Source organism: Petromyzon marinus, chromosome 1 (genome assembly GCF_048934315.1).
Source record: "Petromyzon marinus isolate PM22_M1 ecotype Great Lakes invasive population chromosome 1, UKy_Petmar_22M1.pri1.0, whole genome shotgun sequence".
In the NCBI taxonomy this organism is placed as follows: Eukaryota; Metazoa; Chordata; class Hyperoartia; order Petromyzontiformes; family Petromyzontidae; genus Petromyzon; species Petromyzon marinus.
The window spans coordinates 22,792,074-22,818,766 of NC_133667.1; the positions used below are offsets into that span (position 1 = coordinate 22,792,074).

Consider the following 26,693-nt stretch of genomic DNA (forward strand, 5'->3'; position numbering starts at 1 on the left):
TTCTGAAACTCTGTTCCTCACCGCGTACCCTCCCATCCAAATAATCTGTTGTAAAAGAATGTATTTTAATCATGAAAACTGGACCAGTTTTTTTGTCTTCCCGAGTTTCATCGGCAGTCAGTGTAATGTTCCACCAAGAGACTGAGGCGTCCGTAGAGTGGCCTCTAGCTCTGCGATTGGGGAATGAACCTTATGGCGGTACCCAGGGGTACCATAGTACCCCGGCTCTCGCATGATGTCCGTGATGCAGTCGTTTTGAGTCTGTTGATGGTCGGCGATGCGGCAATCGACTCATCTCGACGAGCTGTACACGATGCATTATGGTGCACACGAGCGTTCAGGGTTTCAGCGCAATCGCGGATTTCGGATTGATTGGTACCCCAGTCGCGTTGTGAAGTACACCCCTGGTAAAAAAAAATGTGTCCCAGAAATAAAATATTTAATTGCCTCGGACATTTAGTATGATTTGGTACCCCGGGTACCGCCATAAAGATCGAATGTACATCTTGCATGCAAGTTCTACTCCGCACCCACTGTTGCCTCACCTATTGGCACAGACATTGGAAAGAGTGAACAACCATAACGTTTAATGATTAAGCATTACGATCACGCCACTGTTTGAGCAACGTGTGTGTAGATATGGGCAAAGCCATTCACAAGCTAAACCAGTTCACAGCGTATCGTTGAAAAGCCATTACAAAGGTTTTAAGAAGCCCTGCTCCTTCGTCTGGCAGACTGGTCCTTGCCATAGTAATGTAGAATTTCCGCCGCTGGTTCTGGGCCACCTATGAAAAAGAGTGCTCGCTCACGCTCATATGGACAAGGAGACTCTGACTTTAATTCTAAACAACCTATTATATTTCTCTTCTGGGTTCTTTCGGTAAAGTCACGTAGAATGGAGATAAAATAATAATAAAAAATAATAACAGAAAAAAATTCTCACGACATTTCGGCCACAACACAAGTAGCCTTCCTCAGGTGAAGAAACAGGACTGTCCAGAAGACAGCGCTTGAGTGAAACAGGACCGCTACTTGTGTTGTGGCCGAAACGTCGTGAGAATTTTATTCTGTTATTTTTATTATTAATTTTATTACTTTATCTCCATTCTACGTGACTTTACCGAAAGAACCCAGAAGATGAATCCCTGCAGTCACGAAAGTTTTAAATCGAAACTTAACCTATTATATTCCTAATACTGTATGCCCAAATAAGTCAATGTTCATCATCATCATGAGTAGCCATGATCAATCCACTGCTGGATAAATGCATCCCCAAACTTCCACTCTCTCTTCATCCTGAAATGTAATGTTTCTTAATGTGGAACGGAAAAACCCGGAGGATCCGGAGGAAAAAAAACCACGCCACCATGGGTAGAAAAACATGCAAACTCCGAATATACAGCAGACGTCAGGGTCGGGATCGAACCCACGACCTCCTGCATACCAGGGAAGACAGATAACATCTCGCCATCCTGGTGGACGTCCTCTTGGATGCGTTCAATTCCTTGGCTGCTACTTTAGGACTATTCTTAACCATCGCTTCTAGCCGCGTGTCTTGCCCAAGCCCATTTACTCTTCTGAATGGTTTGAATTCTCTTCAACCTGCCTATGCACAATCGACTCCATCACTACATTAAAGTCACAACTAAAAAATGCATCTCTGTACGCTCGCATACAACACGTAACTTACAGCCACAATTATCTTTTATATTTATGTTTCCGGGTATAACGATGCGACGATGGCGCTTTGGGTGGCACATTTGTGCCAGAAAGGCGCCACGTGTTCACCAAAAAGAAATGACATGACTTGACGATGATCTCGAATTCACGCGTTGTTCCTCCTCTTTTCCATCTCTCCGAAAAATTCCAAGCTTGCATCTCCCCACGCTTCTTTGCATGCGGTTGCTCCATTGCTGTTGTTAACGACCGCGTTTCTGGACCATATGTCATGGCGGGCAGCGTGCACCAATTAAAAATTACCATATTTTAAAGTAATACGGCCTAATTGACCGTTAAATCCGTGAACAAAGTGCACTCGTAATCTAAGAACACACAAAGCACGCCGAATAGAGACGCACACTCGCGCATGCTGCCACTCGAAATGTGCGCGTGTTTTTTTTTGTTTAACGCTCTTTTGCAGTAATACGCACGGTTCTCTCTGCGGTGATTGTGTTGAGTAGTTTATATATATCTTATAAATATTTGTCAATTTGTGTTTTTTTTGCAGCGTCTGCTGCCGTGCTGTGATGGCTCGCGCGACGGCGACCATCCCGCGTCGGTGCCCGTCTCTCTCGCCAGATGAGCCCTCGAATAAACGGCACGCGCCGAATAAACGCACGCGCCTAATAAACGGCACGCGCCGAATAAACGGCACGCGCCTGTGGCTCACAAAGGCGCGCACAGCGTGAAGGCGGCACGGTTAATTATGATCACGCGCACTTCATCTCCGAATGCACTTCACCGAGGGGGAATTTGAACGTGACGAATAAATGATTTGCATCTGCATACATTCTGGCGTCTGCGTACAAACGTCGCCACCCGTTGCGTTCAGCCCAGCGCAACGTCAAAAAAAATATATACAGCGGCGGCGGCGGCTTGGGTGGCATCGCACGTTTTCATCTCGTGACGCGGTTGTTTTTCTGCTCTGAATTATCGTTGCTTTATTGCTCTGCTCTCTTTCTATCTCATTCTTTTTTTGTTCATTCTGTTGACCGAGGTCACTCGTGCGAATGAGACTTATCCTGCTGGCCTCTTGAGTTTTCAGCTGGGTAAACAGATGCACGTTTCAATTGCCACGGAATAAATACGCGCAGATTCCCAAGCAAGCTAATCTGTCTTCGGCCCAACGCTGTCTCACTCAACATTTCCTTAGCATTGCCAATAAATAATCAGTGAAACACCTGCACGTGTCACCTTCACTCGGGAAAACCTGAGATAGAGTTTGTGGATTATGTACATTGGGGCAATGACCGGGCCTATTGCATTTCAGACTTTGGCCCTTCCTCAGAGTGCACGTGGAAATGAGGAGGACGGAATATTGTGAATAACCTTCACAATACGGTGCATCAGATACAGTTATGCTTAGAAATAGCATATGGTTTGTGAATATTGTATCTGTTAATGGCAGTCAAATTTAAATGAAATTGTCACCATGGCCAAATGGTAGTTTAATTACTCCCGCGTAGGTTTAAGTGCCTGTGCTGTAGAGCTCTCTGATTTATTGAGCTCTTTGATTGATTGCAGAGCACGTTTTTCGGGACGTTTTTCTGCACGTTCCGTGAGCTTCTTTAGGAGCTAAAGAAACCTCCAGGAACGGACGAAGCTCCTGGCACGTGGAGCGAAACGTAAGACGTAATTCCGGACAATTCAAGGTACAACCAGAAAATGCATCGGAGAACATTTTCCATTGCTGGTTCAAATTGCACATTCCTACGATATAAGCGAAGTCTCTCCATAGGACAACAGCTGTGGAAGCCTCAAACAAATATATTGGTTATATAATAAGCAAACACTTTGCTGGTGAAATGTCATGGTTCATGCCCTCCCACCACCAAGACTAAACCAGTTCTGAAGCAGAAACACAAGGCGGGGATTTTCCATACACAAACCTCGGCATTCGTGCCAACAAGCGACCGCTCCACGCGTCTCGTGACAAGACGTTTTTGAAAATGAAGCCCACGTACGTGTAAACATGTGCCACGTGACGTGTGCGGTACAGACGTGTGGCCTCATACGTAACGTTACGATAGGACAGATAAGGGGCCGTGTATGACAAGTGGGAAGACATCTCAAGACTGATCAATGGCACCAACAATGTGAAGCATACAGCACTGGCTCAGGGCCACGAACAGAAGGGTCAACTGCTATCACTGTTGACAAACTGACTGCCAGTACTTCCAACGCTTGCTTTTTTGCTAATTGACCCCCCCCTTTGGCGAAATGTTGCCATCAATTACAATGGGGTGACCCCGCACAGCTGTCAGGACCGTGGTAGATGCAGTGCGGCGCGTCTGAACGGATGAACCTTATCCCAGCGAGAAGGTGAAGAGACGGGAATCCCTTCAGGGGCGGAAGCTGCCGGAAGCAAGGCTAATTATTTAATCACGCGGCCCTTCACGACCTCCCTGCTGGAAGAGAGGGTCACATGTTTGGGAAAAGGCCCCGGATTGAGCAAATTACTGCTGGCGATGTATATTTGCACGTAGAGCCTGTGTTTTTTTATATCCACTGCTGGATGACGGCCGCCGCTCGCGTTGAGGGCCGCGAGAGATGTTTGACCATACCTCACCTGCGCTGGTCAGCTTGGGTTTGGCGAAGGTGGGCGAAGTGCAGAGGACCGATGGATTTTCCTGCACCGCGCTTTTCTGCTCACAACGTCTCCTACACCTGACTTCTTTTTTTGAATGCCGGTTCCCATCGACGCACTATCCAGGCTCCTCAGCCCTGCTTGACTACCGAAATCTGACGAGATTGGGCGCATTCTGGGTGATGTAGTTTCTGAAGGACTCTGATGGAAAAACAAAGTCAGCTTTGTCCAAGTTAAGTATTTGTCTGTGAAATCAAAGTCAAGCGTTGGATTGCTCAGACGAGCACGGGTAGGTTGTATGCTTCCATTGGAAATTTCAAATTCTCATGGTCGGGCGGGGAAGTCTTCCCATAGGATGGTCAATGTTCACATCCCACAGAGCCATTAACCCAGAGATATAATTTAGTCCACTCTTGGCAATGAGCATATAGTGGAGATTTCACATCCAAATGGCACGCCCAGTCTATCTGCGGACTAGTCACTGTTGACTTCCCCACAAAGCCCCAGTCTTGTTGATTAATTTTGGAGGTAAAATCAGCTGAATGTGTGTGTGCGTCGAGTACTTCTAATAATGTAATGACAATTACTACTCATAACTACAATGTATGTGGAATGTAAATACAAGAGCAGCTCTGGATGCCATACAGAGCGACACGTATCAACAGCAACAGACGGTCACCTCATTATCGCATCGCGCGCTTTCCGATGCGCTTCTGTGGCCGTCTGGAGCGCTCTTCCTTCCGATAATAGGAAGCCACTGGAGTTCTGCTCTTTTAAGTCAACATTGAAAACTCATTTCTTTACAACGGCTTTTTGTGTTTAGTGTGTCATCCCCCCCCCCCCCACCACACCTCCGATTAGTGCGGTTGGTCACATACGGTGCGAAAGAAGTTCAACATACAGACACACAAGCAAACAAAACAAGCTCAAATAAATCTCACAACAGCGAGGGTAACCCAGCACACAGCAGCAGGCTGAGCAGCGGAGCATCGCACCGCCTACCAGCTGTCACGACCATCACAACCCACAAGGTTGACGACAAATCTGAGCGACACACACTCATCTTCTTTGGTTCTTTCGGTAAAGTCACGTAGAATGAGAATAAAATAATAAATTGATAAAATAAAAGAACACAAAAGTATTTATTATTTCTTTATTATTTCATTCTCATTCTACGTGACTTTACCGAAAGAACCCAAGAAGATGAATCCTTGCAGTCACGAAAGCTTTAAATCGAGACACACACTCAATTAATGAAATCACGTCCTTCCTAAATATCTTTCCTGCAAAGACGTCGTTTCTTGTTCGAATTAAACGGAACATTTCTTTGCTATCAATTCAATTGCGTTCTACTGTATTACGTTACCCGAGACCTTTGTTAATTTCGAAACGCGTGACGCTCGGGGTGGGTGGGTGGGTGGGGGGCTGAAGTCGCTGAATTCAGAAGCGATGGCGAGAGCCGACGAGAGAGAGGTCTCATGGAAGTGCCCGCGCCGGTTCGTACGTGGAGCACGCGCGTCGCGTGAAGCCACAGACGCTGTCCTCGCCCCCATTATCCCCGTATTTCTGTCAATTAGGGGCCGTCCATAAATGACGTCACGTAATTTTGGACGATTTTTGATCCCCCCCCCCCGCCCTCGTCACACGGCGTCACAAAAAATCAGACCCCCCCCCCCTCAAATATGACGTCACAAAGCTCTGCCCCCCCCCCCCAAAAAACGATATTTCCATTTTGAAAATATAACATGCTTCAAATTGCTTTAAACTATTGTCATTGTCGTGCGTATTTAATGTGGCGCTGCACTCTGATGTTGTAGAAGAAAACATTTATGAAAAAGTATATTTAATTAAGTAGAACGTTTTGATTTATATTTTTTTAAAGTTGCGCATTTTGATGTGACGTCACATTTCTCAACCCCCCCCCCTCGTCACACATCGTCACAAATGTCTGAACCCCCCCCCCAGGTGCGTGACGTCATTTATGGACGGCCCTATAGCCATTAGGGGGAAAGAAGGGATAATGCACTGCATTGTAGTGTGGCTTAGCGTTGTAAGTGTTTGCAATACGCATTGATGTGTTAATATCGTCTGATGAGCCATTCCAGAAATAGTATGTTAATGGCCCGCTCCCTAATCCGCTACCAGGAAATCGGTGTCCGCTACAAAATCATTTTGCATGTAACTAAGAGGAGCTTTTGTCTTGAATAAATGTGACAATCATGTCTGGCTGGCTAACCCCTTGACAGTCAATGTGGGATGAGGTGTTTAGCAGGGAGTGCTCGCCACACTGGGAAAGGTTCACGAGGTGACATCCTCGGTAGTTCTTAGCTCAGCCCATCATCCTTCTATTGGTGGTCCTGAGCTCGTGGTGGAAATTCCACATTTCCATGGCAACGGCCAGCCCCTTCGTAAAATGGCCTTTGTTTGCTTTTCACAAAGTTGTACTTATGTTAGTGAACGCAAAGTTGAGGAGAACCCGAACTCTGATTTAGATTTGTAACATATCGAATACGAGTCAATCGGTCTAACAACAGTGCCACCATGAAAGCAAAACTGTACAGCCCTTGGTAAATCCACCGCTGAATGAAGGCTTCCTCATAAAGTGCCTGTCATTGGGGATCTTTTAAGGTCGTGCCCATCACGCACAAAGTGCTTGCCACAAATGAACCACAATACCTTGCTGATCTCGTCAAGGAGCCTATACCATCACGCAAACTGCGGTCATCCTTGCAGCCGCTTTTGGCGAACAATTGAACAAAGACGGTCACTTCATCGCGCGCTTTCAGATGTGCTTCTGCGATCGTCCGGAACGCTCTTCCCTTCCTTATTAGGAAGCTGCTGGTGCCAAGCACTTTTAAATCTAGATTGGAAATTCATGTATTTTTTCAACTGCTTTTTTTGTTTTTCCTTTGTCGCCCTTCCCTCCGCACCTCTGACGAGCAACGGTTGGCTACATACACACGGTGTGAAATAAGTGCAACATACGTACACAATTTCGATTTAAAGCTTTCGTGACTGCAATGATTCATCTTCTTTGGTTCTTTCGGTAAAGTCACGTGATGAAGGCCGCTTGTGTTGTGGCCGAAACGTCGTGAGAATATTATTGTGTTATTTTATTTTATCAATTTATTATTTTATTCTCATTCTACGTGACTTTACCGAAAGAACCAAAGAAGATACGTACACAAGTTGCACCAGGCTTCACTCTGCTGGCCAACACAGCTCGGTGGTAGAGGTTGGGGGGCAATACCAGCTCACGTATTCGCTCTCAACGGATGTCAGCCGTGCTCGAGAATTAAACCCCAGGCTCATGGGGCAGTACTGTATACTATGCCACCTCTTCCACAAGTAAATTATAGGTAAGGGTGCAGCCCTACAATTTCCTGCTTATGTCACCGCTCGCAGAAGGGCCTCCATTTAAAGATGGCTCTAGAGAGCCCCTCTAGAAAGGGATTTGGCCTACTATTTCACACTGACCAGGCGTCTCGGGAAAGGTGGGAGTACCCACGCTTTACCCCACTACACCGTGACCTTTTGATCTCTGCGGTGCACTCATTTATCCTGCCGGGCGGACAGAGACGGTGGAGGAGGAGGGGGGGGGTCGGCATTTAAGAAACTCACCATTTGTTTCAACTGCTGCGGCGGGGGATTGGAACCGGCAACCTCTGTATGTTGAAATTCTTTCCCACCATACGTGGCCAACCGTGCTAATCGGAGGTACGGGGGAAGGACAACAAAACCTCTGGCGGGAAAGCCCAGTGTGCTACCGAATACATCGCAGCAGCAGCAGCAGCGTCCGGAACTCTACACGACTGCATCGAGAGAGAGAAAACAAGAATGATGAGGCATCACTATATCTCATCGCTTGTTGTCCGATTAGCACGGTTGGTTATGTACGGTGCAAAATACGTTCAAGGTGCATACATACAATACATAAGTAGATAGCTAGATTTATGTGGTTCCAGGACTTGGGTGCCTCATACGAATGTGTTTGAAGCACTTTCTCCCAGCTGGGGATTTGGCCAACTGTACAATAGCGGCACATTCAGTCTAAACTTAGAGCCGCACTGATTATCCTGGCTCATACCCAGCTCATTAACAAGCGATATCCCGTGCGGACCCTCCGTTAAGCTTCACCCGTGTAGTCAAACAGCTGTACATTTCTTTATCGTTTGCCCAATGCTATAGGCTCGATGTAACTTGTTGTTGCGAGTGCTTGTATTCCCATCCACCTCACTTGATATGCATACTGTATCACCTCGTTATTCTATGTTCTGGAGATGAATAGCAAATTTTGCTCACGAAAACCGATCGTTTTCATCAATTACCCAAAAAAAAAACGTAAATAAACTATTAAATACATAATAAATATAACGTAAAAAAATATTAAAGTATTAAATAGTACTTTATAAATGAACTTTACCTCTGAATAGTACGGTGTGAAAGAAGTTCAACATATATACATGCTGCACTTCACATTCTCTCTCATCACTTTATCTCATCACTTTCTCTCTCTCGATGCAGTCGTCGCAGAGTTCCAGATGCGATTCGCGGGCAGCCAAAATCGCGGAGAGCAAGTTCGCGAATATGGAGGGAAATTGCCGTATCTCAGTTGAGACGTTTAATCCATTCGCATTGGCCATTGTTCCTCGTTGCTCTCTCCCGTTTACGGGAACGCCCAGGCAGTCTCTCCTCGCCAACCTCTGTGGTGTAGTATGGGATTTGTATGCCACACACAGACACACAGTGCCGCTCATCCCTATTCATGACTGCATCGTCTGTGGACAGCCAGGGTGAATCCAACGTAAGTATGTTGAACTTCTGTTGCACCGTTCAAAGCCAACCGTGCTAATCGGACGTGGAACCAGAGTGGTGCTGAGGCAGTATTGGAGATTCCACTTTTCTATCGTGGGTATCAGACTTCTCCATAGGACTACTGCTGTTAATTTTACACAAAATATTCAAATAAAACATTGTTCTTACTTCCAATCATGCCACCCCCCTCCCCCCAGTTTGTGCCCAATTGTGCCCTCACTCAGTAGTTCGAATCGAGAACGGTTTACGGAAAGAGATAAAACAGAGCTACCTCTGAGATCCCTTCAAATGATCTTTGAGCCACACGGTAGAGGCAGCACTTTCCTATCCGTTCTGGGAGAGTTGCATGGCAGTCACTCCATTATATACACATTATAAAAGTCTCAGAGCTGGAATTTGGCCAAATCAAGTGAAGAACCAAATGTAATGTGATGGGTTTTATTTGCACAAGTATTGGTGTCTAGGCTGAAAACATCAACTCACTAAACGTAAGAATCTGTTTTAAGTTTTGAGCAACTGTCTGAATTTTTAACCCCAGAATCTCAATCGTGCCGGCTCAGTGATCTGACTTCTGACCCACCTGGCCATCAAAGGACGAGAAAAAATTGTCACCCAAATTTGATGACTTAAGTTCACCCCAACCGCTTCATTCTCAGGTGCTTAGAAGGTTAGGTGCTCTGTTAGCAGTGCTGCCAATTCCGCGGTGGGTCACCTTCCTGGGTGCAGAGGCATTCCACCACTTGTATCTATAATTTGCATGTGAGTGGGTTAAATCAGTCAGGTTTGTCTAGTATACAGCAATTGATTATCCGTCTGCTTCTATAATCAGTTCGTCACGCGATTCATTAGTTTCATGGGTAAGAAAAAGCATCCCATAGAAAGGAACACAACCAGGTTTGATAAAAAAAAATACACACAATATCTTGACCAACCTGCAATTTTTTTTTGGTTTTTAGATCTGCAAAGTGTAAGCGGAACAAGATTACGCAATTACGTGGCCATGAATAAGTAAATGCAGTACTCGCTCAATGCGTGCAACCAACGAATTCGCGCTCACTTCATTCGTCACGCCTGGTTCGTGGTAGCGGCGGTTTGCAAAACCTGGCACGGGTGGGCCGCGTGTGCGTGGGACTGGACCACATCGGGGTCCCTCTCAGAAAACTGATTGAGCCGATGAAGACATCTTCACTGCGATCACTTACAGAAAGATGGGAAAAAAAACTGGCAGAAAGAGGAGGACTAACGACTCACACAGGGCGGTGTCCATTCAATCGACCTAAGTTTTACTATTTAAGGGTGTGCTTGCTACCCAGTGTTTGGTGATAGAAAACATTGTACATATCAACTGCCTCCGAATGTACCAGTGTTTGCAAAGTGCCACATTATAAGGTGATTTATACAGATATAAGTTATTCGGAACGTTATGTTTACCCTCTCGCTCTGTTCCTAAAAAGACCATTGCCTTATACATTCGCCTGCCGATATATATGTGTGTTGGTATGCATCTCCTGAATAAAGTGACTCAGAGAGAATGGGTGCTGACAGGACTTGTGCTAACAGAGGCAAGCAAGGCAATGTTCTTCAATAATATTATGGAAGGTCAAATTGAGGAAGTGGATCCTCTGAGGTGGCTCTGATGTAGATGGATTTAAATAGCAGTGTAGGAGGCACTGTAGGTGATTATCACAAAGTAAAGAGAAGCACCAACGACTAGAAGTATAAGTAAGCGTGACTGCCGACGTTTGGATCGAAGACCACACGACATGATGATGACAATAATGATGACAATAATGATGACGGCCGTGTTCATTACAGTGGTGGTGGTGGTGCTTTAATCGTTGTGCTCGTTCCACCACTGCCACTGTGATGTCCTTACATTTTATTACAATTACATTTTATTACAATTGTGCAGCTAATAAACGGGTGCTTTGAGGCAGGAGTGGCGTCTATTAATGTACGGAACAAGAAAACGAACTGAACTTTAACAACAACAAGCGGCAAGAAAATTACACGCTGGCCATTGAATTCAGGTGCATGCCACAGAGGGTGCTCGTATTTACCTAAAGAAAGACGAAAAAACAACTTGCGCCTAGGGAGTAGAGCATATTGGCAAGTGAAATGTAGCCAACAAGAAGAAGAGGTTGTGATGACTGGGAACGCGTGCGGCTGGATGGAGTGGGGCAAGTTACTGAGACAGGCAATTGAAAAGGGCACCAAGAGGTCAGCGATGAATTTTTACTCTTTCGGTAAAGTCATGTAGATATAGAAAAAAAGAAAGTTAATTAAAACAAAAAAATAATGAACATAAAATAATAATAAAACAACAAAACAAACATCAATGTACTACAGTCTACATTAGTGGTTTACTACAGTTTACATTAGTGTTTTTGTAGTTGTTTATTTTATTATTTTATTTGTAATTATTTTTTATTCACTTTATTTTTTATTCTTATTTTTCTATCTACGTGACTTTACCAAAAGAACGGAAGAATATGAATAGGTCAGCGACGAAGCGGAAGGCCCTGAAGGCAGCTGGCGGTGAAGCGACTAAGAGGGCGTGGACCTGGCAGATCGCGAGTCCATGGCACAACAGCAGCAGGCAGCGATGGTGAGGTGTGCACTGCTCATCGGCAATATTGACCGCGACGACGCTCGACGTTTTGCTTTGAATCTAACAGACACGTACCACGTCAGCATCGTGTGAACGATTGTTTAACAACAACAACAACAACACAAACAACCACAACAAAAACAACCACAGCAACAACAAAAGCTTTTTTGTGGACAACGACTCACAGAGCGGCGAGCACATCTTCTGGCACTCCTCCAGAGACTGGAAGTGGTTCCCGTTGCCACCGCAGCCGCCGTACAGAAACACGTTGCACACCCTCTGCGTGCTGTTGTAGTGCCACCTGAGCAGGTGAGCCAGGCAAACGCCTTTGTCCGGGGGAAGGATGCACACCTTGTCTGCACGAAACAAGGACGTGTGTGTGAGAGAGAGAGAAAGGCAGGGGTCACGTCCAATTCACATTCAGGTGGTCAAGCCAGACAACCGCGGAGTTGTAATATTGCTGTGATGTCTCCTTCGTGTTTGTGCATCGGGCATCGCGTCGTTAGATGGTGTACGGTCTGTTCCGGATGATAACAGTCGCACACTGGGCAGTTTTTAATTTGTGCATCAGATTATCGTGGTAGTTGCTTTTTGTTGAAAATAAAGAGCCTAAGTATCTCCCTGTTCAAACATGCCTGGAGTGGAACTCGTCCAATTGTGGCTTTTTCACAAAGTGGTACAACTTTCAATGAGCCCAGAGGGATGATGGGCTTATTCGACTCCCGACCAGGATTTGAACGAGCACGCGCCCAAATGCAATCGTTCTACTCGCAATGCGATATGTCTGGAGATTGATTTCAATTGCCAGAGCCACAAAGCAGTGACAATGTCACGTCAATCAGGGCATCATATTGAGAGAATATGCAGGGAGAGCTAAGCCAAAGCCTCTCACCAAAGAGGGTGAGCATACTTCTTTGGTTCTTTCGGTAAAGTCACGTAGAATGAGAATAAAATAATAAATTGATAAAATAAAATAACACAATAATATTCTCACGACGTTTCGGCCACAACACAAGCGGCCTTCATCAGGTGAAGGGAGCGAGACTGTCTGAGCATAATCTCATCACCAGCCCGATATGTGTTGCATTTTTTTCTTTGCTACACTTTCCAATAAATTACATTCCCAGGGGGAGGGGGGGGCATTTTCTGTCAAGCGTAGGTTAATGCTATAAAAGACGTAAATATTTACTTTTAATCAGTGCAAGTACTTTCAAATCAGCCACCGCCCATTTAAAAGCGGGTCCACAAGGTGAGCAGATGTGTGATTAAAAGATGAACATTTTAACATAATATGCTTCATCTGGTGCCACCGTTCATCTCGCTCCTGTGCATGAGCTGATGTCCCCGCCTTATCTACGTCACGGCCGTCCTCTCGGCTGTGTTCTCCGCTTTGGCCACCATTCCATCACAATGTTCCGCCCATCGATCATCATCCCTTCTGGAAACGTATCCTGCCAAAGCCCACTTGCTTTCCTCGACAGTCATAACGATGTCTGTAATTTGTTCTCGAATATTGGCGTTTTTCTGTCTCAGTGTGACTTCACGTTCAGTGTGATGGGTAGGTTTACGGGATTGCATCTCTCCGTGCTTTCTTTTGCACAAGGTTCAGATTGTGTCCACGTTTCTGATCCACGTCATCGTGGGTAATATGCACCGGTTGAAACATTTCTCCTTCAGGCACGTTGATATATTGCTTTTAATTCTAGCAGTGAGGTACATTCATTAGTAGATCTAACAATTTGAATTATACACACCAAGCATTATCAATATATGGGTGGATTTTGTTTTTGCTTCATCCCGACAAATTATACTCAGTTGTGCTATTGGCATCATGCTTTGAGATGAAGACATTTCGCAGCGAGCAGTGCACCACATTCTGTCAGAGATTGACTCCAGAAGACAATGCTTTGGAACTACTTCTGAAGTCCATTCAATAGGCTTCATTGTCCACAATAGGGACACAGCTTTTGCAAGCCCTGGAAAGAGTGTTCATCACATGTCAATCAAAATTATGTTCGTGCAGTCCTACTGTGTGCACCCCCGAGTATGGAGCAAGTGGATAAGCCGAAGTTAAACACCGCATTTATATTGATGGGGTGTTTGTAGCTGTGCTGAGGCCTGTGCTCAAACCATCGACTTGCTACGTTAATCACAAGTGGCTTAAAACAATAGAACTCAGCCTCTTGGTCGTTCAGTATTCTGACAATATAAGCCACCCGAGCCACTCAGTCATCTACATTGTTTTATATATTTGTGTGTATGCAGAACTTCTTTTGCACCGTATGTAACCCACCGTGCTAATTGGAAGTGCGAGATTTACCACTAAACTTTGCCAGTTCAGCACGAATTTACCACTGTTCCTGGAATTATTTGGAGGCACAGAGTGTATGGGCTCATATCATTCGACTTCTTGGGCTGTACAAATGATTGTCATGATGGAGGCCTTGTGATTTAGGGGCCAGAGAATTAAGCCTGCACGAGTAAGATTCTGTGATTGAATAACGGGTTTCAGCTACCGGAATTCTCTCAAGTGTAGCGAGATGATGGTCCTCACGCGGTAAACAATCACTGCGTTAATGTAGATTTTCAATTCGTTTGGTTAAATGCCAGCTCTAAGAATCTAAAAAAAACATTGGTAGAACTGGCATGGGATAAACATCGCTGTTTGAAGGGTGTTTGGGAAAGTACTCTCTCACGCAGGTGCATAAACAAAGTCACTTACATAAAGGAAATTTCATAAACAGTTCTAAATAAAAATACATTCCAGCGATTCTCAATCCATCAATTGGCGAGATGTTAACTACCTCGCATGGTATGCAGGAGGCTGTGGGTCCGATCCCGTCACTGACGCCTGTTTATTTGGAGTTTGCGTGTTCTCCCCGTGGTCGCGTGGATTTTTCTCCGGGTCCTCCGGTTTTCCTCTCCATGTTTAGAATCAACATCACGCGTTTAGAGTATTTGGCTGCTATACATTGCCACACCGCCTAGTCACTTCGTTAAGCTGTCATTTATGGCCAGGTCACTTCTGTAAAAAGAGCTGTATAGCTCAGTGGACCTTACCTGGTAAAACAATTATAATTAATTGATAAAGGCCTCCCAAAGCAGTTGCCCTTTTTTTTTGCAAAAGGCCGTTCTCTGGCACATGTTGGCCGCTGTGCTCCGCGAGCATTCTAAATTGTTTCTTCATCTCACGACACGATGGAATTTGGTGGTGGGTGGAGGGGGGGGGTGATAATAATGGAACAGTGCAAAGACGCTTGTTACGTATGCTGTAGACTGCCAAAGGATGCTTACCTCCGGCAGGGTACAGCTGGATCACTCGCTTAGAACACGTCTTCATGCAGTCGCGAAACCGAGTGAAGCGATTGGCATTTCCGCCGTTGCCCTTGTAGAAGAAGGGCAGGCAAATGTCATCCTGTACCTCGTAGTAGAACTTCAGCGCCCGCTCTACATATTCGACGGCCGTCCCTTCATCGGCCAAATGATTGCAGCTGGGATCTGCGATTGGAAATCGGGGGGGGGGGGGGGGGGAGGAAGTGGTTGGTAGCGGTCGGTTAAAAAGAAAGGGGAAAGGGAAAGAAAGACGATGATGAGATAACAACACGCCGATGTGTTTACAGCGCGCAACGTGATTCATTGTCATGGCTACATGATGTTTTCACGATATGGCTTCCTCCAACAAGATCTGCTCACTCAGGCAGCATTTATATACTGTAGCTCGTTTTAGGTCGACCTAAAAGGGATTGAAACTCTGAGACAAAAAAAGTGTCGAGGCAGTCTCTGTGTCCTAAAATGAGCAAAGGGATAGGCACATATCTCCACCGTAAGGTTCTAAGAACTTGGGATAGTAGACGATGTGAGAAGGATTCCAAAGTGGAGCAGTGCGATGGGAAGGGGCAGAAAGGAAACGTTTTGATCTGCAACTGCGGTGGTGGTGGTGGACACGTCGTGGATGAGGCAAAAGAGTCAGTCTGGTGAACCCGAGTCCACATCGCGCGCGTAGGAATCAACGAGTGAGGTTAACGGGGACAGTAACCGTGGCAGTAGCGATAGAAGAGTGAAGAGGAGGTGAGCGAGTGACCCAAGTGAATCAGTGAATGCTGCCTCTGCAGCCTATGCAGCCCACAAACTCCAACCAACTGGAATTTGAACTGGTGCCCTTGCAATTGTCAATCGAGTGGCACGAGTGGGAAGTGTCGGCGGGTGAAACGACGCCAATCACGCATGGGAAAGGTTGGAAACGTCGCCGGGGGGAAAGAATCGCCACTGCCACAGCACACGGAAGCCCCCGAGATTACGAGTGGCATCAGAGATTGTCGCCACGACGCCCACTCAAAGGGAGCTCAATTATCTCACCGAGACAGCGAAGTCATTCAATTACACCCAACTTTCATCTTCACGACGTTTAGATAAGGGTTCGGCGGCAGCCGCGTTACGTAACCGCATCTTTTGTTGTTGTTGTTGGCAAAGATTACCCCAAGCCGACGCGGTACAACGAGCGGCGGCAGTGATGGACGAACAAAAAAACAACAACAACCACAACAACGAAAGATTTGTCAGACAGGGAAACAAAAGCGAGACTGGACGTTCGCCGTCACGCAGGACCCACCACGGGGCTTGCATCGCGAGCGGCACAGTCCGTGTCCCAAGAGGACACCCGTCACCAGGGCCGGATTGAGATTTTGTAGGACCCCTGGACTACAGGTACCGTGACGCCCCACGGTAATATTTTCAAAAGGAAAACAAAGTTAAAGAAAATTGTATTATTTGCAAGGCTAACAACAAATACAATTCAGCATTCACAAGTGAAATAACCAGTGGGGTGGGGGGGGGGGCGGGGGGAGTTGCACATGCCCCCCCAATGATCCGATCGAAATCCCTCATTTAGATCGGAGCCTTGGGGTTTATTAGTAATAATTCGGCATTTTGCGACCCACACTGCCACTATGTAGCATATTATTACGTGCCAAGGACGCTATGAAATGATAGGACAATGGTCTGAGTCCAAAATTGCCAATAAGTAACGGGAAAGCAGTTATAAGTGACTCAGAATTGTGCGCAGTTGCATATACAGAGGACATGACTTCCCTGAAGACATCAACACCTTCAGCGAGCGCGATGCCGATCACACAACGCGGTTCGAATTCGACCCTCGATCGATGGCTCCGCCATCGCCGCACACGTGTCGAATAAACAGCAAGGGACAAGTCCTTACTTACTAACAACTCCTCTATCATTTATCATTGCTGGAGGGGTTGCCCCCCTCCTACCTGAAAATCCTGGCCCTGCCATTGTCTGGAGGCCCTCCAGCTGGTGGAGGCCCCTGGGCTGCAGCTACCTAAGGCCCCGTGCCTTAATCCGGCCCTGCCTGTCACACGCGCGGCTGAATAGACCGGGGGGGGGGGGGGGGGGGGGGGTCATTCCGCTTGCAGCTGGGTCACCCGCGCGGAGCAGGGCGGTTCAATTCCTGCAGCCGCTCGTTAATTTCTGTGGGGAATTAACGGCACGCGCTGCCCGAGGCGTGTGAGCTCTGCCGAACGTGCATCAGCATCGCGCGTCGTCGTGGACTGCATATCAAAATCCCACGTTGGAGAAAATGCCACGTTGTTTATACCTCCCGAGCGGCTACACATTAGCACAAAGACGCCAGAGGCTCGGTGCACGTGGGAGGAATGGATGAGATCACGGCTGCCCATGGTGGAACCGCTTAACCTCTCATTCATATCCTCCCCCACCCCCCCCACCCCCCATCGGCAACAGCCCCACTCCTCGCCCCTGCCACGCACGCCACCTTCACACAGTAACATACTCGGTGGTGTACCAATTTCTAAACTACTCACACATATTTTCCCCGTTTTATATTTAGAAAATGTCTTTGCACAAAACAAGGATCTTTGTGATGGCCATTCGGTCAAAACATTGCTTATTTTCCTGTTTGCGATGTGCTTTTTTCATGATTCATAATCATATATTTTTTATATTTAACTTGTTTTTAAAACCGGGATATCCGATTATTCTAAGAGTCTACAAATTATCAGTTCCATTGCTCGACAAATCGGAAAACACTAACATCGTTGAGGTAATCAAGTCTCGTCTCCGCTTCCACGTGCAGATGCGGGCTTAGTGACGTCGTCATCATCATCATCATACGCGTCACACTGGGTGTAGCTTGAAGGGGGGTTTCCCAACTTCGGGAGACAGGGATGTTGTGGCGGCTGCCATTTTTTAAAGGGGGGTCGAATAAGCGGCCACAACAAAGTAGTTGATTGCGATAATACACTCGCATTTCACCCTTTGCATGAGGCTGCCTACTGAATGTCACCAACATCAGATTGTTTTTTGGCACTCATGACTTATACGACTAATCACCCCAGCTCTAATCCAAACATTCGTAATTAAACGTATGTATGTATTTCCCAATTGTTTATAAGCACAGTGGGTGAGAGCACACCGAGAGTACAAGAAGGGTTTTTTGTTGTTGTTGTTGTTGTTGTTGAAATACTGGGAAAACACAAATGTGTGACCAGAGACGGGGCTGCACAAATTCGTGAAGATAAAAGCGTGCAAGAGTAGTTGACCTACTTACCTGCAGAGTGGAAATGACAACTCGCTTAAATTTAACACGTCAGTAAACATTTGGTCTAACATGTAATTTGACCTTACTTTTAAAGGACGTGTGCAGAGTCAAAACGCAACGGACAACCTGGGATCGAATGCATTCACATTCATGGATGTAAATATGTTGAAGTTATTCGCACTGTGTGTAGCCAACCACAACCGTGCTAATCAGAGGCGCGGGGGAAGGACAACAATTCACGTTGATTGTTAAACTAAACTAGAGGGGGGTAAAGCAGTCTCTCAGGGGCAGTGAGTTGATAAACTAAATATTTTTTGTATTTTACCAAGTAAAACCCACTGAGCTGTATAGCCATTTTTTAGAAGCGACCTGGCTATCACAAATGATAGCTCAACGAAATTGCTTATCACGTGGGAATTTATAGGAGCCAGAGGACCCGGAGAAAAATCCAAAAATAGAACCAGAGGACCCGGAGAAAAATCCACGTGACCATGGGGAGAACCTTCAAACACCACATATACAGGCGTCAAGGTCGGGACCGAACCCACGATCCTCCTGCATACCATGGCGAGGGAGATAACATCTCCTAGCCACTGTGAGATGTGTTATGAGCTCGAATCGCTTTATAAGCTAGAATAGCTTATACGTCTGTTGCTCTTATTTTTACCAATCAGTGACTCAATTTCTCAGGCGTAATTTTATTGACAAGACAGATACTGTCATACAAACTATGCAATTGTCATACCATGTTACACAGTCTCCTCTCAAATGACTCCCACACCATTTCCATACAAAGGGTGTCTTGATCTCTGAAACCTCACCCTGTGCTCTGGTGTGCTACAAGTCCTAATGTTCTTCCCAATCTACCGCCTTTAATTTTGGAAAATCATCTCCAGCATTAACATTGACCAACATTGCTATACTGATGACACCAAACTGTACACCTGCATTGACTGCACGGGGCCCACCTTCACTGACCAATTTCACATTTGCCCTTGACCTGCTCTCATTTTGGATTGGTTCAAACTGTCTCCACCTGCATGTTGCCAAAACAGAAGTCTTACTCATTGGAAAAATGCTTGTTCGAGGCAAATACTCCAATAATCTCTGGAGTTGTCATTAATCCCGATCTCTCGTTCTCATCCTGCGTCACTCAACCTTGCAGGACCTATGCAACATCTCCAACACCTGTCACTTCTTGCCCCATCTGCTGCTGACACATTCATCCACGCTTTCATCGCCTGTTGGGTTGACTATTGCGACTATATCACTTCTAGCGTCTCCCAAAATTCCTCACTTCCAAACTCCGAAAGATCCTCACTCACAACCATAAACAAAACCATATTACCAAAAATACTAATTTCCTTCTACCGGCTTCTCAACCAGTCGTGAATCAACTACACGATATCCGTCATAGCCTTCAAGACCTGTCTCCACCTCCATCTCCCTTTTCGTTTCCCTCGACTTCATCTCACTTGCGCGCTGCTCCAATAACCAAGGCCTTCTCTTCAAACACCCCTATCATTCTCGGCTAAATTGGGGGTCTGTAATTTGGTCTGTTGCCCCCATGGTCTGGAACTCCCTTGCTCCTGCCATCCATGCTGCTGATTTCCGACTGGTGTTCAAGTCTAGGCTCAAGGCAGTTTCTCTTCTCTTGTGCTCTTCATCCGCGACTGATGCCTCTCGTCTGCGATAACATTTTAATACATCGGATGCAGACTATCCCAGGTATGTGGTTGTTTCTCCGGGATGTTCATGTCCTGATTTTTTCGCGTAACGCTTCGAGCTGCAACTGTATTTAGACGCCATTCAACATCTCCATTGTACTAAGTGCATTTAAAAAACATATACAGTGAGGGAAAAAAGTATTTGATCCCCTGCTGATTTTGTACGTTTGCCCACTGACAAAGAAATGATTAGTCTATAATTTTAATGGTAGGTTTATTTTAACAGTGAGAGACAGAATAACAACAAAATCCAGAAAAACGCATGTCAAAAATGGTATAAATTGATTTGAATTTTAATGAGGGAAATAAGTATTTGACCCCTCTGCAAAACATGACTTAGTACTTGGCAAAACCCTTGTTGGCAATCACAGAGGTTAGACGTTTCTTGTAGTTGGCCACCAGGTTTGCACACATCTCAGGAGGGATTTTGTCCCACTCCACTTTGCAGATCTTCTCCAAGTCATTAAGGTTTCGAGGCTAACGTTTGGCAACTCGAACCTTCAGCTCCCTCCACAGATTTTCTATAGGATTAAGGTCTGGAGACTGGCTAGGCCACTCCGGGACCTTAATGTGCTTCTTCTTGAGCCACTCCTTTGTTGCCTTGGCCGTGTGTTTTGGGTCATTGTCATGCTGGAATACCCATCCACGACCCATTTTCAATGCCCTGGCTAACGGAAGGAGGTTCTTACCCGAGATTTGACGGTACATGGCCCCGTCCATCGTCCCTTTGATGCGGTGAAGTTGTCCTGTCCCCTAAGCAGAAAAACACCCCCAAAGCATAATGTTTCCACCTCCATGTTTGACGGTGGGGATGGTGTTCTTGTGGTCATAGGCAGCATTCCTCCTCCTCCAAACACGGCGAGTTGAGTTGATGCCAAAGAGCTCCATTTTTGTTTCATCTGACCACAACACTTTCACCCAGTTGTCCTCTGAATCATTCAGATGTCCATTGGCAAACTTCAGACGGGCATGTATATATGCTTTCTTGAGCAGGGGGACCTTGCGGGCGCTGTAGGATTTCAGTCCTTCACGGCGTAGTGTGTTACCAATTGTTTTCTTGGTGACTATGGTCCCAGCTGCCTTGAGATCATTGACAAGATCCTCCCGTGTAGTTCTGGGCTGATTCCTCACCGTTCTCATGATCATTGCAACTCCACGAGGTGAGATCTTACATGGAGCCCCAGGCCGAGGGAGATTGACAGTTCTTTTGTGTTTCTTCCCTTTGCGAATAATCGCACCAATTGTTGTCACCTTCTCACCAAGCTGCTTGGCAATGGTCTTGTAGCCCATTCCAGCCTTGTGTAGGTCTACAATCTTGTCCCTGACATCCTTGGAGAGCTCTTTGGTCTTGGCCATGGTGGAGAGTTTGGAATCTGATTGATTGATTGGTTCTGTGGACAGGTGTCTTTTATACAGGTAACAAGCTGAGATTAGGAGCACTTCCTTTAAGAGTGTGCTCCTAATCTCAGCTCGTTACCTGTATAAAAGACACCTGGGAGCCATAAATCTTTATGATTGAGAGGGGATCAAATACTTATTTCCCTCATTAAAATGCAAATCAATTTATAACATTTTGCATGCGTTTTTCTGGATTTTGTTGTTGTTATTCTGTCTCTCACTGTTCAAATAAACCTACCATTAAAATGATAGACTGATCATTTCTTCGTCAGTGGGATAACGTACATAATCAGCAGGGGATCAAATACTTTTTTCCCTCACTGTATGACTAAAAAAATAGATTGTAAATAGGTTTTTGAACATGGAAGAAGTGTTTAAGAGTCAAATTACAATACTTTTCCTGTGGACTCAGTAACATTTATTTTATTTCCACTACAACATTTGATAAGCTTGGTGTTTGCACAACATGCAGGCTGTATAATGATGACAATCTCCATATATGACGCACACTCACGTTGCACCCTTTGCATAAGGCTGCCTACTGAATGTCAGCAAGATTAGATATGGTATTGCGCTAATGATACCGTTTTAAACGACGTAGACATGGTATAACAGTGGAATATGTGCATACATTTAAAATAGGTTCATTAAAAGCTATAATCGGGTTTCTACTGTCTGTGAATATCCTTCAGAAAATGTTTTCAATTATTATCAATACAAATTTGAGCCAAATACAATCGACATGGATTAAAGTTCCCCATGCCATATCGTTCATGGTTGTTATTTTTTGTTTACCATACTTCACCACGAGCAGTGCTGGTTAGTCCTGGGCGGAAGGAGAATAATTCGAATGTTTTTTTTTAATTCCAAATACGTGACGCACACAGGAAATTATTTATTTTAAATGACTATTGCGCTGTCGTGGGCCACACGTGGTGTCACGTGGCATCAGGCGATGTCACGTTTAATAGGAAAGAGAGGATGCATTATTGCACGGTTGTAAATGCTCCAAATATCTGAACGTTCACAAAAAAACTTCTGAAAGTGTCCTAAAGAAAATGCCATAATCCAAAATCCATCCCCAAATGCATACATATATAATCATAAATTGACAGCCCTTTGTCAAACCACTGATGTCTAAAGGCCTCCCATGCTGTGTCTGTCTTAGGGGTTGATGGTACATACTTCACCATACCGGTGAATGGGGGTTGGTGAAAGGGAAACCCAAAGCAAGCTTAGACGCTACTCACAGATGATTTGTGGCCGGGAATTGAACCCAGATCACGGAGTTCATAACGCAGTATGCAAACCACTACGCAGTGAATCCACGCGGTACATCTCCTTGAATGAACTGTGCGCTCTATAAAGTATGAATAGTCGTGTTTTATGTAAGTCGTAATGACCACTAACTCTTGTCTCCTACCTCTTATGAAATAAAATACAAGTAAATTCCACGCTTCTGTTTACTTAAACGAAATGTTATAAACCTATGCATAAATCGGCAGTTTTAAACAGTTGTTCCTTAGCCATACGTAAGCTCCCATTACATTCTTAGTAGGGTTAATTAAACATAAAAAGTAATTTTGAGATTACCAGCTCATTCAGTATTTTTAAATAAAATTTGTATATGCCATTAACGTGTTCCACAGATGTTCATGTGATGGAGAGAATACAACTTAACAAAACACGGAACGTCGTAGAATGACACCGTGCAGACTTGTCAGACATTTTATGGTATCTGTGAGCACACTGTGTACCGTATAAGCACTTTAATAATGTACATATATTATTGTGTAACGAGGCGTCAGGATTACGATTATTTAAATATATCCTGCGAAGTAACTGTTTTAGACACCAGTACCACCCACAAATCAATATCATGGATGCATTTTAATGCTGTTATAATTACTAGAGTATTGAACGATCTTAATTAATGTTTAATTTCGTTGCTCTCTTACATTTTTTGTTTTCTCTTCAGCATCATAAATATTCTATGTGAAAACGTGAAGTCATTAAAATATAATAAGACTAAACTAAAATGCTTACGCAATCGTGGCTTTTCAATTCTCCTTGGAATATTACACAATGCATTTGCTGGACACAAAACGTTTGCTTTCAACGCTTGAAATACTGCTTGAGAAAATTTCCAACAGGACTTCAACGGAGTGCACCACGTTCTTGTAAGAAGCAAAACTTATTGGGTTCATTCGGTATCTATTTTTAAACTTGTCCGATGAGAGAGGCGCGTCTAGCGATGTGTGTCTTGGGGTTGTGCCGCGTCTCATCGTGGCATGGTGTCCGACGTTCCGCTCAATAACCGAGGAAGTGAGCCTGGGCCACTGTAGTCAGCTCCTGAAGAAGCTCCCACCACGTGGCGCGAAACGTCGGAGATCATGCCGAGTAGCACGCAGTGCCAGCAAAACACACACTTCGGACAGCTGTGCAGCGCGACCGCAAAACCTCACAATAAAAGGAAAACATCTTGAAGGGAGTCCAGAGAAATATAATTATATATGGGTACAACTGTATGGAATGAAAACAAATTAAAATCTTCTTCTTCTAGCATATGGCTGGGATGTGTAAATGATACATTCAGGTTTAAGTTCGTGAGCCACGTGATAGATTCGGGAGCAGCGCGGCCAATGCTGTCCGGTCTGCCAGAGAGTGGGCGAACAATGCAGTGGTTCGCTGCATGGTCCATTGTTTCGTTTGGGTGGCCACGATCACTGCACTATGGGTCATCTTTCATTTCCCACTCGTGGAAGATTACCGCACAGCAGCGAACGGTCGCTGTTCTGCATGTAAGTTGCACTTCTTTCGCACCGTACATAGCCAACTATGCTAATCGGAGGTGCAGGGGAAGGACATCAAACTAAACCGAAAAAAAGCAGTTCCAAAGAGGTTTTTTTTTAAAAATTCAATCTAGATTTAAAAGTGTATAGCTCCGGTGGCTTCTAAATATCGGGAAGGAAGAGCCTTTCAGACGTCCGCAGAAGCGCATCTAAAAGAGCGCAATGCGGTGACCGTCTTTGTTCAATGGGTGGCCAAAAGCCTCTGCTGCGAGAATGACCGGAGCATTCGTGTTGGCTTATGCTCCTCGACGAGATCTGGCAAGGTATTTTGTCTCATTTGTGGCAAGCACTTTGCGTGCGATGGGTTCGACCTCATAGTGTATTCGTTCGGCAAACCGGACGCCAATGCATCTCGGCGAGCACTTGGACTGACATTGTCGGCTCATGCAGCGCCCGTCACGACACGCGTCAAAGAATGTTGTACACGCTGCAGCTTGGTAATGTTTTTTTTTTTGCCAGACCTCTCGTAGAGTAGTGAGTTGCAATAATAGAGGCTTGTCGATACTATACTACACGCCACCGTGTTGGCTATGTTACGACTCTACTTTGGTCAAACGCGTCGTAGATTTCTGATACGAAAACTATATTTTGCACCTGGTGATCAAACCACATTCTTGTCGAGTGTGGTGCCCAGGCGGTTTGGTTGATGGAGCCGCCCGTTTTATTGACGGGAGAAAGCCACGTGGAGCAGCGGTGGGGTCCTCGATGATGCATTTATTAAAATGGCACGAATTAAAAAAAAAACATCTACCGTGTCTCCGGAATATTTTCTACAGAATAAGACCTGTCATTAATAAACTCCCACCTGGTTACAAATAAAGTTCATTGATCGATAGTGAGAAAATATAGTGCAACACTACAAGTATTTGGTGGAGCGGATACGTGGCGGGTTGCGCGCTGCAATATTAAACTATCTTCTTTGGTTCTTTCGGTAAAGTCACGTAGAATGAGAATAAAATAACAAATTGATAAAATAAAATAACACAATAATATTCTCACGACGTTTCGGCCACAACACAAGCGGCCTTCATCAGCGCTGTCCTACCAGACAGTCTCGTCCCTTCACCTGATGAAGGCCGCTTGTGTTGTGGCCGAAACGTCGTGAGAATATTATTGTGTTATTTTATTTTATCAATTTATTATTTTATTCTCATTCTACGTGACTTTACCGAAAGAACCAAAGAAGATGAATCCTTGCAGTCACGAAAGCTTTAAATCGAAATATTAAACTATGCAACTATTTTTTATTTTATTTTACCAGGTAAGGCCCATTGAGCTATAGAGCTCTTTTTCAGAAATGATAGCACAACGAAGTGGCTTAGCACGTATACATTTATAGCAGTCAAAACTCTAAATGCATGTTTCTAATTGCGGAAAAAAAAACCGGCGGACCGGGAGAAGAATCCATACGACCACGGGGAGAACATGCAATCTCTAAATACACAGGCATATGGGATCGGGATTGAACCCACGACCTCCTGCTATACAAGGCGACGCGATAAAATCGACGATGAGACACCTCCAATGATTGACTGGCGTTTAAACGCTCACAAAGTAACTCAACCCATTTGTTATTATGCCATAAAGCAAACCAGTCCTGTTAAATTATATCCCATGAGCCCCCACTCGCCATCCTCACACAAGTCTCTGTCAAACTCTAAGACCTGAGGGGGAGAGGTTTCTAATCAGTTTAGAGTTATGTCGTGTGTGTGTGTGTAAAGGCACAGCAAGTTTTTTTCTGAAGGAGGCCTTCTCGCACTTACTGAGGGCTTCAGAACTCTGCAGAAGGTCCATGAGGATGGCAAGCACCACCACCACCACCACATTGAGGACCCCACGGGACGAGTACGCCATGCCTTGAAGTTCTGACCGAGAAATCCCTGTAGATGGTTGCACCACCTCACCCCCCAGAGGTGGTTTGAACACACACGGGGTGCAGAGGCATGCAGAATTTATATTGCGTTTGCACACGCACTTTTGCCTCGGAGAGATGGAATGTGTTATGCATTACTCACGTCAGCATGCGAGAGATCTTTGAACCGCACGGTAGAGATAGAAGGTATAATTGGATGGGCTGGGTTAATAATTCTCCATGTTTATATCGCTGGCTTGAGTATACGAATATTTTTACAGAATGGGGCATGCTTCAGGTTGTAGACATTTAAAACATATATTTAGCTTGAACTACATTTTTACTTTCTTACCATTAAGTCAGCATAATTATCTATGTACCCATAGATGCCAGGGAAATTGTTCACATTTTGCTTATTTAGCGACCAATGGAACTGCGGTGAGAGTGATTGACCCGATCGTTCATTTGCCCAACTTTCAGAAGCCAGGAGTTTATTTCCCGCTTGAAGCCCATTAAACATCACAGCTCTTACATCATGGGACCTCCTTTGCCAGT

The 26,693-nt window shown here is 45.2% G+C and overlaps 1 protein-coding gene across 1 annotated transcript in view; it reads right to left on the minus strand.

Moving 5' to 3' along the window:
* The window catches only part of LOC116941718 (boophilin-G2-like), a 40,864-nt gene extending 14,569 nt beyond the window's left edge, over positions 1-26,295 (minus strand). Inside the window, exons 1-3 of the mRNA XM_032953070.2 lie at positions 26,050-26,295; positions 15,027-15,230; positions 11,918-12,088 (exon numbers count right to left, since the gene is read on the minus strand). Coding sequence (XP_032808961.1) covers positions 11,918-12,088; positions 15,027-15,230; positions 26,050-26,140 — 466 coding nt within the window. The 5' untranslated portion in view covers positions 26,141-26,295. The remainder of the gene's footprint in view (positions 1-11,917; positions 12,089-15,026; positions 15,231-26,049) is intronic.
* Between the last annotated feature and the right edge of the window lie 398 nt (positions 26,296-26,693).